Source organism: Octopus sinensis, linkage group LG4, assembly GCF_006345805.1.
Source record: "Octopus sinensis linkage group LG4, ASM634580v1, whole genome shotgun sequence".
In the NCBI taxonomy this organism is placed as follows: Eukaryota; Metazoa; Mollusca; class Cephalopoda; order Octopoda; family Octopodidae; genus Octopus; species Octopus sinensis.
In genome coordinates this window covers 76,620,096-76,632,595 of record NC_043000.1, presented here as the reverse complement: position 1 = coordinate 76,632,595, position 12,500 = coordinate 76,620,096, and the positions used below count along the sequence as shown (strand labels likewise).

The following is a 12,500-nucleotide window of genomic DNA, read 5'->3' as shown; positions in this document are numbered from 1 at the left end:
TTTTAAGGTGTTTCCATTACTTTGACCAACCCCTGTATATATATATATATATACTTTATTGCAAAGCAGCAAACATATCACAAAAAGTGTTACTCAGAGTTTCACGTACCCGTTCGTCGGACAGTTTTGTTTATATATAATTTGATATATAATTTGGACAGGGAAGGTTTACTGAAACCCTTTTTGAAGTCGCGTTCTGTTCTCCATTGTCTAATATATATATGCAATTATATATGTGTATATATGTGTGTGCTGTGTTTGCATGTATGTATACGTACTTACACATATATATATATATATATATATATATATATATATATAGAGAGAGAGAGAGAGAGAGAGAGAGAGATATATACACACAGACATATGCATATGTATATATGTATGTATATAAATATATACATATATATAACATTGTTGTTGGATTAATAGAGTGACTGTGGTAAAACGCAGTTTGTTAGTCTCGGGCATAAATATGCCCAAGAAAATTTAGTAATCAAGAATCACATACAGTTCGTTTCATACCGAGATTAGACAGAAAATTCCGATAAAATGACAGGCGATACAAATCATATTTGCAATAAATAAAGCTCCGATCTATCCTTACAGCCCATCGAACTATTATCAGGTTCGATAAGAGGCTGAGACTAGAAACGACACAGTAAATAACTTCGTCATCATCCCTATGGGGTCTAGCAACCCTTCCAAGTTTAGAGACCTCGTGAAAATATACATTCTACATTGCCTACTTGCATGATAAGTTCACCCAACTCACGGCCGTTTTTTATAAAGACGACGCTCTCCAACCATGGATGTAGCAACAGTGAGAATATAAATATAAATATAAACCACTTCAACCAGTATATTTACTCCGGGATTATTTTTGGTCGTATTCACACGTGGCTGAGATGAGCGGATTAGATTTAGCTTGTGGATGCATTATATTCGTATGGGCATGTATAAATGTTTATAATTATGTACTTTGAGTTGTACCATACTGAAGACGGTAAAGGAAGTTACCTAAACTAGAAATCGATCTATGGTTAAACCATTTTTAAAAATCACTTTTCATTTTACTCGCTTTCAGCCTGTGCTAATGTGGTAAATAATGTAGTTCTTAGAGTCATTTGGCGTCTATTTCTAGCATATGGCGCTACTCATTAGTGTCCTTACTATTGTATAACTATATAGTCTGTATTAATTGTTACATATATGGTTTATAATTATAATTAAAATATAATTATAATACGTCTTGACTCCAGCGCCCTTAATTATAATTATATTTTTATTATATACTTAATAATTACATATATATATATATAGATAGAGAGAGAGAGAGAGAGAGAGAGAGCGACATACAGACAGACAGACAGACAGACAGACAGACAGACAGACAGACAGACAGACAGATAGATAGATATATAGATAGATAGATAGATAAATAGATAGATAGATAGATAGATAGATAGATAGATAGATAGATAGATAGATAGATAGATAGATAGGTAGATAGATAGATAGATAGATAGATAGATAGATAGATAGATAGATAGATAGATAGATAGATAGATAGATAGATAGATAGATAGATAGATAGAGTTAAATTTGTGTATTTATAAATAAAAATCAAACAGACCTGTAATGCAGTGATCCATGGAAAGAGTCTGTCATTGAGAAAAGATTTGGCACTTGCTATCCCAGATTTCCCGTTGTCACACGTGTTGTTTCCGTACATAAAAACATTGTGTTTCCTGCTATGGCCGTGTAAATCACAGTAAAGCATTATCTAGTCGCAATGATAATAATAATAATAATAATGATAATAATAATAATAATAATAATAATAATAATAATAATAATAATAATAATAATAATAATAATAATAATGATGATGATGATGATGATGATGATGATTCCTTGATGATGATGATGATTCTGTATTCCTTGGGTATGTGCTGTGGTTTGGTTTGATGCTCTTATGGTTACTGTATTGAAAGTGTTTTGCGTAGGATGTGTGCAGTGCCAAGTAGTGCAATTTTCTGTATGTTATATATATTTGTACCAAGTCTTTATTATTATTATTATTATTATTATTATTATTATTATTATTATTATTATGGCAGAAATGGGAAGCAATAGAAGTAGAAGAACTAAGTAGGATGACTCACAAATGGAAAACCCTAGGACTGAATTCCTAACTTCTGGCTAAATTGTCTGACAGAAGTACACCAAAATTTAGCTGCCTCCCTGACTGATGTCATCCAGAACCCAGAGCAAATACCTGCTTGGCTGACAGGAGGAACAACATGCCTTCAACCAAAAACTGAAGACAACAAATTCAAAGAACTACCGACCAATAACATGTCTCAACACCACCTACAAGATCTTCACATCCATATTAACTGACAGAATATACACTTTCCTTGAACAGAGATCTATCCTTCCACAAGCTCAAAAATACTGTAAAAGGAATTCTTATGGGAGCAAAAGTCAATTACTCAGGTATGGGTTCAAAGTTTACAATACGACAATAAACCATCTGTTTTACATGGATGATATGAAGCTGTTTGCTAGAAATGCCGAAGAGCTAGTAGGGCTGCTAACAGCTGTTAAAGAATTCAGTAATAACATCAGGGTGGACTTCGACCTTAATAAATGTGGTAAAGCAACTTTTGTAAGAGGCAAGCTCGGGAAAACAGCTTCCATTAAATTAGATACCGACACTACCATGAAGGAGCTTGACCCATAACAAATTTACAAATACCTGGGGATAAATGAAGGAGAACATGCTACTATGAAGGAAAAAATAAGAAAGGAATATTACAGGAGAATAAAACTCAAACTAAAAATTGAACTCAACTCCAAAAATCGCATCGACCATTTCCACTTCCAGTAGTCCAATATAGTTTTAACATCATTACCTGAAATCTTACAGAGCTCTAGCGCTTCGTCAGGAAGACAAAAAATTTCTAAGAACATGCACCACCCAAAAGCAGATGTTGATCACTTGTACCTACCTAGAAGTAATGGGGGTAAGAGGAACGATGCAGGTAGAACTGTACTATAAGACCTCCACAATAGCTGTGAACAGGTACTTATCTTGTACAGAGGATTGGACGTTGCAACTCGTGTGCAAACACGGAAGCAGCAAAACATCACATTCTATTGTCAAGGAAGCTTGCAAATTCGCAAGGGAACTTGATATTAACCCTAAAATAGTTGAAGAAATCACTGCCACCAAACAAGTAGACTGCAAAGAAGAACGAGCAGAAACAAATTGAGGAGCGGTGGAGCCAGAATCCTCTGCATGGACAGTATTTTCTTCGAAGTCGAAAAGCTGATGTAGATCAAGCAACAGCCCATCAGTGGCTGAGATGTTCAGGAGTGAAAGCAGAGTCTAAAGGCTTCAAAAGGCACAAAAAACTACCAGGCTCACAAAAAACTACCAGGCTAAAGTTTTTCAAAACGTTTCTGACCCTAAATGCAGATTCTGCGACACATTTGACGAAACAATAGACCATCTCGTCTCGGAATGTCCTGTGCTGACACCAAATGAATACAAAAATCGCCACGATAGGATAGGACAGTATTTACATTGGAAAATATGTAAACACTAAAAATCAGTACTCCTGCTTACTGGTATGAACATCATCCTGAGCCAGTCATTGAAGGTAAAATATCAATATCCTCTGGGGGGTTTCCGGTCAACACTGACAAAACAATCCAGGCTAATCGACCAGACATAGTCATTAAAGACTGGGAAGAAAATAATTGTAGACTAATAGATTTAAGTGTTCCCACTGATAAAAATATATCGGTAAAGGAATTTGACAAGTTAAGTAGATATGAGGAACTGGAAATTGAAATACAGAAGGTGTAGTATCTTAAAGCGAGAACTGTTATTGTAGGTACCCTAGGTATAATAAAAAAAAAAAGGATGTTAGAAACATTTAGATAATATCCAAGGAAACCATGTCTCAAAGAAATCCAAAAGATTGTACTTACAAGTACTACCTACATCCTTATAAAAACCATATCTATTTAAATATCTGTGTTGTATTACATGAAGATATTTCGCTACTTCCCCTTCCCAAGCTTTCAGTCATACTGTAGCATCTCTTATCCTTCACTCGCCCCAGAACGCTGGGTGTGTCCCAGCGAATGACTGTAACAAACATGCAGATTAAAAGTAAAAAATATATAATAATGATGATGATGATGATGATAATAATAATAAATAATAATAATAATAATAATAATAATAATAATAATAATAATAATAATAATAATAATAATGGTTTCAAATTTTGGCATAAGGCCAATAATTTCGATAGAGGGGTAAGTCGATTACACCGACCCCAGTACTTAACTGGTACCTTTTTAATCGATCCTGAGAGGGGGAAGTAAAGTTGACCTCGGCGAAATTTAAACTCAGAACGTAAAGGCAGACGAATGCTGTTAAGCATCGAGCCCGAGTTGCTAGCGATTCTGCCAGCTCGCTGCTATAATGATGATGATGATGATGATGATGATGATGATGATGATGATAATAATAATAATAATAATAATAATAATAATAATAATAATAATATAATAATAATAACGTGACAGAGGATGGACGTATTTTTACGATGCTCTGAACTGGCAACAACGAACCCAGCAGGACAACTGAAAAAAACAACTGTAGAAAACTGGAAGATCTACTGTTTTCTGTGAATAATTTGAATTTCCCTCAAAATAAGTTTTAAAAACTTACATATCTACAGCTCATACAAACGTACACCTAACAAGAAAAGTTAGAAACATAAATATCTCCAATTCTGTGTGAACATTTACATTTAGTCGTCTCTCATAACTATAAGAATGTGTAAAATTGCCTTTTAAATTACCTTTTATTGTAACAACACAATTAAATGCACGATAAAAAGTTATGGAATTAAGCACCTACTAATATATACATACAACTGAATTCAGAAATTTAAAAAATATATACATAACATTGAACTCAGAAAGTTTTTTTTTTTTTAAATCATCGACGTAAACATCAGATAATATATGTGAGTGAGTATACATATACATATACATATGTATGTGGAGAGAAGGAAAAGAGAAAGGAAAAGAAAAAAAATTAATAAATAAATAAAATAAAATAAATAAATGTAAACAGGTTTGACCTTTTACTGACCATTAACGTCCTTTGTCTCCACCATCTGCCGAATATATTTATAGACCCAAAGAACATGAATTCTTTAACCAACCATTCTCCCACACAATGGGGTGTTGATGGTGGCTGTGGCTACTCATAAAACAATGTCATTGATGATGATGATGGTGATGGTGATGTTGCTGATGATGGTGATGGTGGTGAAGGTGATAGTAATAACAATAATAACTGACAGATCCCGTCTTTTTCCCTTTCTTTTCTTTTCCTTCTCCGTATTTTATTCTCATTATTTCGAACTAATACAGGCAGAGTAAGCCTTGAAGAAAGGAAGAGGAGAAAAAAAAATGTTCGGAGATAAAACTATCAACAAAAAAAATACAGACGAATATAGATCTGCTAGTCTTAAAAAGCTGCGCTATGAGTAATGCTTACATGTAGAGAACCCTAAACTGACAGATCCATCTCCTAATATAAGAATGGATGCTCGTCATGCTTCAAGGTCAACAAATGAAACAATAAACCGCATTGGTCGTTGCGCGGATTACAAAAGACCACGTACCCGAAAATTGAACCAAATTCTGATTGAAAAATCAGCTACTGGATCAAATCTTCCCAACACACAGGAGCTGGACATACCCCACAACCAGAATATTCCAACAGATGGCCATCCATGCTCATCGCCAAATAATCAAAAGAAAAAGAAGGAGAAATGGTCTAGGGAAGATAATAAAGAAGTTCTTGAGGCCTTCTACCATGCCATATATTTCCCAACAGATAAATCTAGCACTGTACAAGCATACTTAAACTGGAGACAGAAACACCCTGAAGTAAGACCCTACATAGACAGTAACAAACTTGCCAACTTCAGAGGAAACATTATAAAAAAAAAAATTACTGACTGAAGTAGAGATTGATCAAGTTAGACAAGCAATATCGGATAAAATGAACGAAGCTGCAGCTAGAGAAGATAATACAGAGGAAATAATTATAGACCAGCCCAGGGCTGATAAAAACGAAGTGAGGATTGAAAGAGTTAGTATAAGTGATAGGCAAAGTGAAATACTCCCTGAACCAATCATAAACACTAAGACAGATGAGCATCAAATAGATAAAGGAAGTCACACAAATATTGACCCAACAGAACTACATGAGCTAAAAAATCAAATCATGATTGAATGGCTGAAAATTAAAGAAACCAGCATGGATGAACGTGATACACTTCCTAAAATCCGCAACTCTAACCAAAACATGAAAATAATTGGGAAAATCCGGCTTGCACTTAAGGATATAATTTCAGCTAATGATGTTGATATCACAAGCCTCAACCACCTATACTATGCATCCGCGAAAATCTCAACGATCCTATGTGGTGTAAAGATTAGAAAACGGCAACATTCCCACAGAAAGCCTTCTTGGCAAGAGCGTCTGCAACAACAAATTAAAATATTTAGATCTGACATTGAATATTTGAAAAACCTGAAGGCTCACAAGACTACCAAACCTACAAAAACCCAAAAATTACTGAAAAAATACAATATGAAAACTATACTTGATATTGATGCCACCATAGAAACCATCAAGCAAAAGGTATATGCCAAAGCTGCCCGCATAGCGAGGTATGAAAAGCGTGTTAGATTTTTCAAGGACAACAACATGTTTAAAAATAACACCAAGAATTTTTACAGGAAGATAGGAAAAACAGCGTTTACTGCAAGGTCTGTACCATCAAAAGAAGAAGTGCAGGGATTTTGGAATAAAATCTGGGCAGAAGAAAAAATACACAACGAAAAGGCCCCCTGAATTGACAGAATATCTACAGAACTGGACCCCTTAGAAGAGCAAAAGTGGGAGGGTGTCAAGGTAGAAGATATAAGATCTGCTCTCAGGAGGTCAAGCAAATGGAAGTCTCCAGGAAAGGATAAAATTCGTAACTTCTGGCTGAATGCCTTCCCAGAGAGCCATGAACTGATAACAGAACTGTACAATGATGTTTTGCAACACCCTAGTAGGATGCCTCCTTGGCTAGTTAATGGGATAACATTCCTGCTTCCAAAAAGTGAAGAAACAAATGAACCAAAAAACTATAGACCCATAACCAGCTTAACAACTATGTACAAAACACTAACATCTGTCCTGACGGAATATACCTATAGTTTTTTAACAGACAGCAGCATATTCCCTAATGAACAGAAAGGATGTAAACGTGGATCCTACGGCTGTAAAGATCAACTACTCATCAATAAGATGATCTTAGAAGATTGTCACAAACGACACAAAAACTTATCAATAGCCTAGATAGACTATAAAAAGGCTTTTGATAGCCTACCACATAGCTGGATTAGGAAATGCCTGGAAATGTATAAGATAGCACCTACTCTGCGAAACTTCTTGAATGTAAGTATGAGATCATGGAGAACCAGACTAACTCTGAACAGTGACAATGAATCCCTAAATGCTGGTGATGTAAACATTTCGTGTGGCATTTTCCAGGGTGACTCACTGTCACCACTCCTCTTTTGTTTATCCTTAATACCTCTCTCAAAGCTGCTCAATGACGCGCAGTACGGGTATAAAATGTTTGATAAAAATATAAATCATCTCATTTACATGGATGATTTAAAGCTTTTTGCAAAAAATGACCAACAACTCAAGGGCTTACTAGCGATAGTCAAACAATTCAGTGACGACACCAGAATGCAATTCGGCCTCGATAAATGTGCAAAAGCTACCTTTATCAAAGGAAAAATGACAGAAACATCTAACGTTAACCTTGACCAGCAGAATGTCATAAAAGAACTAGACCCAGGGAACGGAATAAGGCATTCAGAGATGAAGGAAAGGATCAGGAGAGAATGCTATCGAAGAGTGAGAGCAATACTCAAGACAGAGCTGAATGCAAGAAACAGAATCGAAGCGATCAATGCATTAGCCATACCAGTCGTGACTTACAGTTTCAATATTGTTAACTGGTCAATTACTGAAATATGTCAGCTCGACAGAAAAATAAGGAAACTGTTGACAATGCATAGAATGCACCACCCTAAGGCAGATACAGAACGACTCTATCTGCCAAGAAAAGAGGGAGGCCGTGGTCTTTTGCAACTGGCAATAACAATGAAGATTGCTACAATTGGCCTAGACACCTACCTGAAAAAGTCTGAGGACTGGATGTTAAAACTTGTCTCAAAACATGAAAACAAGAAAGCATCATACTCAGTCACAAAACAGGCAAAGGAATATCTAAGTGAATTCCGAATACAACCAATTTCGGAATTAGAGATAGACATACAAGAAACAAGCACAGAAAAAGCTAGGCGCATGAAAACCCGTGCCAAAACTGCGGCCTTAGATATTCTGAATAATAAATGGCAAGAAAAACCTCTCTATGGCAAATACCCAAAGAGAGCGAATAATGCAGATATCGACAAAGCCCTGACCCATCAATGGCTAATGGCCTCTGGCTTAAAATCTGAAACAGAGGGGTTTATCATAGCAGCTCAAGATCAATGCCTACCAACAAGAAACTACCAGGCCAACATATTAAAGAACGGCAGTAGCCCAACATGTCGTGTATGCCGACAACAAAATGAAACCATTGATCATGTTGTCTCCAAATGCAGTCTTCTAGCGCCTACAGAGTACCTCAATAGGCATGATAGAGCTGCACAATATATTCACTGGGTAATTTGCAAAAACCTGGATTTGCCCCATGAAAAAAACTGGTGGGAACACAATCCACCTCCAGTGCTTGAAAATGACCACATCTCACTCCTCTGGAACTTCACCATTCAAGCTGACAGGAAGATAGATGCAAATAGGCCAGACATCATATTGAAAGAGTTCAGACAAAGAATATGCCTCCTCATTGATATGACTGTCCCAATCGATATAAACGTATCTGTCAAGACCTACCAAAACCTGAGCAAATATAAAGATCTTGAAATAGAAATCAGCAAAATGTGGAAGCTGAAGACTAAAACAATACCTGTTGCCATAGGTGCCCTGGGAATGATAGCGAAAGAGACTGATTGCTACCTAACTCAGATACCAGGAAACCCCAAAATGGCAGAAATTCAAAAGATAGTGCTCATGGGAACTGCTCATATTCTACGCAATATACTCTCTATGTAATCCCAAGGTTTAAAACAAACTTTTTTTTTCTTATTTTTATTTTTTTTTTTATGTATTAGACATTCACTAGTACAACACCAACAAAAAAAAACCAAATATATGGCACAGAACTTCCAATCTGTTGTCTCTTGAGGTCTCTGGGTGAGACTTGGAGCCAACTTGTACAGACATAAAGCAAAAGTCAAACATAGAATAATAATAATAATAATAATAATAATAATAATAATAATAATAATAATAATAATAATAATAATAATAATAATAATAACAATAATAACAACAACAACAACAACAACAATAATAATAATAAAGCATTATACTCTGAGGAAAAAGAGATCTCAACAAAATCTAACTTTATACTTAAACTCTTGCCTTATTTTTAACGGCATTGAATTGATAAAACAATTACCTTTAACAGAACCGGGATTCAAAATGTAGTTATACGCTATTTTATTGGACACGCGACCGTTTCTACCATTCATAAGTCCATTATAATGAATTTTTGATTTTTGGTTAAATTGATGGTATCGACATCCCCTCAAAAATTACAGGCCTTGTGCCTAAATCAGAAACCGTAGTAGCGTCAGATACAACACACAAAGGTGATCGATACTACTCCAAGAGAATATGAGGCATTATCAAGAGAGAAAAATTAATTAGAATTCAGTACGTCTGTGGCTCGGTACCTGAAGAGATAGGGCCATGCTATCCAACAACGTCGTGGAGCGATGTACGAACAGACTGGCTAAACTGCTCGGGACTTGGTCTGATCCAGACCTCCAGGTGGGCAAGAACTGCGAAGAGATGACAAGCAGGGTGGTTAGTCTCCACCAGAAATGAGCAGAGAGGAAATAACCTCTGAATGGCCGGGTGAAGGCGGCGAATACTTACATTGCATCCGTCATATATTATTATCTGACTGTCGTATCTTTCCCCGCTTCATAGCTGACCAAAACGGAGCTGTTGCTCTTCTGCTTCCCGCGGTGAGAACAAGTTCCGCGGGCTAGACGGTCCATTAGCTGTCAATATCAGTTGCATGAAGGACTAGGCATGCCGCGTACCGCGGTGTAATTGTGTCATTTATTAAATTAGGAAAATATTTATTAGGTTAGGGTAAGGAAAAGGGTTTGGGTTTGTTGTAATTGCGAAGAAATACTTACTTGGTGATTTTGGCCGAGTTTCTCGATCATAGACTTCAGGTACCATACCGTGGGGCAACTACTTTTAATGGGGTGCCTAAAATTCCTGTTCAAATCACGTCCGACTAATGAACACCGATAGTTGCCGATTATAACCCCATCTGGGTTTAACATGGGAACTATTTTAAAGATGAACTTCTTACGTAATTCCTGCAAAAACCAAAACCAGTTAAATACATGAGAATATTGATTTATATATTAATTCATCTTTAATATTAATATTCTCGTGTCACCGAATACTAGGCCTTTTGATTTGTATGTGGCATAAACCTGGTAATATGCACTGTTAATTGTCCTACTCGCAAACCGACTTTTACACTGCTAAAATGTTATTAATTTATAAATAGACAGATATTCGACTAGTAAAACCATCTTATCTAGAGACAGTATTAACAATAAATATATTTTTTATTCTTTAAAAATGTAATGGATTCTCTTTCATGATAAATAACCATAGATTTCTCCACGCACCACTAGCATCTGTCAAAAATACTATAACCTATCATCCTTAAATATAATTACTCAAATTATTTGTTTAAAATAAATAATTCTAAAATTATATTATATTATGAATATGTATAAATTTATTGCTTTCGTAGCAAGCTACGAAATTCTTACATTCACCTGATTTCCTGTAATTCAGTCCGTCTCATGTTTCCAGCGGACAAAATGGAAAAAGCATTGTGCAGAAGATGGCGAGGGACGTGCGCTAGATCAGCCACTGACACGGGGCTCGCACTTGTCCATAGCCATCTCCGCTCCGGTAGCGGTGAGCAGGAATATGGACCGGGGACCGAGAACACCGGAGATTCCACTGCTACGCACGCGCGCGTGTGTAAGTGAATAGCAGGTTTTAGCCATATCATTACGGAACCTCACCTGTGCTGCCACATGAGGACTAGTCAGAAAATACAGGATTCCTTTCATCATCCAGCTTGACTGAGATTCTCCAGGATGGACACGAGCTGACAATACTACAGCTTGTTTTTCTTCATCACTTGTATCTATTAACGAACATAAATAAAAATAAACAAATATAAATTAACAAACAAATATGAATTAACAAACAAGTATTAATTAACAAATATAAAACACAGGAAGCGGTGTATGCAAATATATCTAGTGATGTGTATGAATACATATGCATGCGTGTTTGTGCGTCTGTGTGTTTCTGTATGTGTGTATATGTTATACTACACACATATACAAGCATACACTTATACACACATACATTCTTCTTCAGCATACCTTGCTTTGGTCGACAGATTTGAATCACACCATATCCTTTCTTCACTTACACATATCGCTTCTCCTTTATTGCTACTCACTCTTTATCTCACCACCAGGGTTTAACTCTTAATCTTCCCTTGTTTCATTGATTGTTTTTCGTTCTCACTTCTCTTTCTGTCTGTCTTCCTTTTTCTCTAATGAAAAATAAATGTCCGTTAAAACTCTCTTTCGCGCTCTCTCCTTGTCGCTATCACTCTTCAGTAAAGCATTGAATTGACACCATATTTGTCAAACTTGCCCTCCCTCTGTTGTCTGCTTTAATAGTCATTGTCATTATGCCATATGCGAGTGTATGACTGTATACTTCTGGCAAGAGATATAGTAATTTAGGAGTTCATAGCTTATGAATGGTTTGTTAAATATATATGTGTATGTGTGTGTGTGTGTGTGTGTATGTGTGTGTGTGTGTGTGTGTGTGTGTGTGTGTGTGTGTGTATACGCGCGCATGCATATATATCTATGTATGAGTGTTTATATATAGGTATAGATATGTTTATACATATAACAGATACATACGCACACACACACACATGTATACATACATACGCGCGCGCACACACACATATTGGGTTGGCAACTAAGTTCCCACGGTTTTTTTTTTAATTTAAATTATTTAAAGGGTTTAATAAAGGAAATATCAACTAATTAATCAATAATATATCCAACTTCTTCCCAACATTCAACAAGATTTTTCAATCTCTCGTTGGTAGAAATCA

At 35.9% G+C, this 12,500-nt stretch overlaps 1 protein-coding gene across 1 annotated transcript in view; it reads right to left on the bottom strand.

Annotated features, from left to right (window-relative positions):
* The window catches only part of LOC115210503 (cytosolic carboxypeptidase 2-like), a 291,706-nt gene that overhangs the window by 158,035 nt on the left and 121,171 nt on the right, over positions 1 to 12,500 (bottom strand). Inside the window, exons 9-11 of the mRNA XM_029779107.2 lie at positions 11,374 to 11,498; positions 10,456 to 10,644; positions 1,637 to 1,786 (exon numbers count right to left, since the gene is read on the bottom strand). Of these exons, the coding sequence (XP_029634967.1) occupies positions 1,637 to 1,786; positions 10,456 to 10,644; positions 11,374 to 11,498 (464 nt within the window). The remainder of the gene's footprint in view (positions 1 to 1,636; positions 1,787 to 10,455; positions 10,645 to 11,373; positions 11,499 to 12,500) is intronic.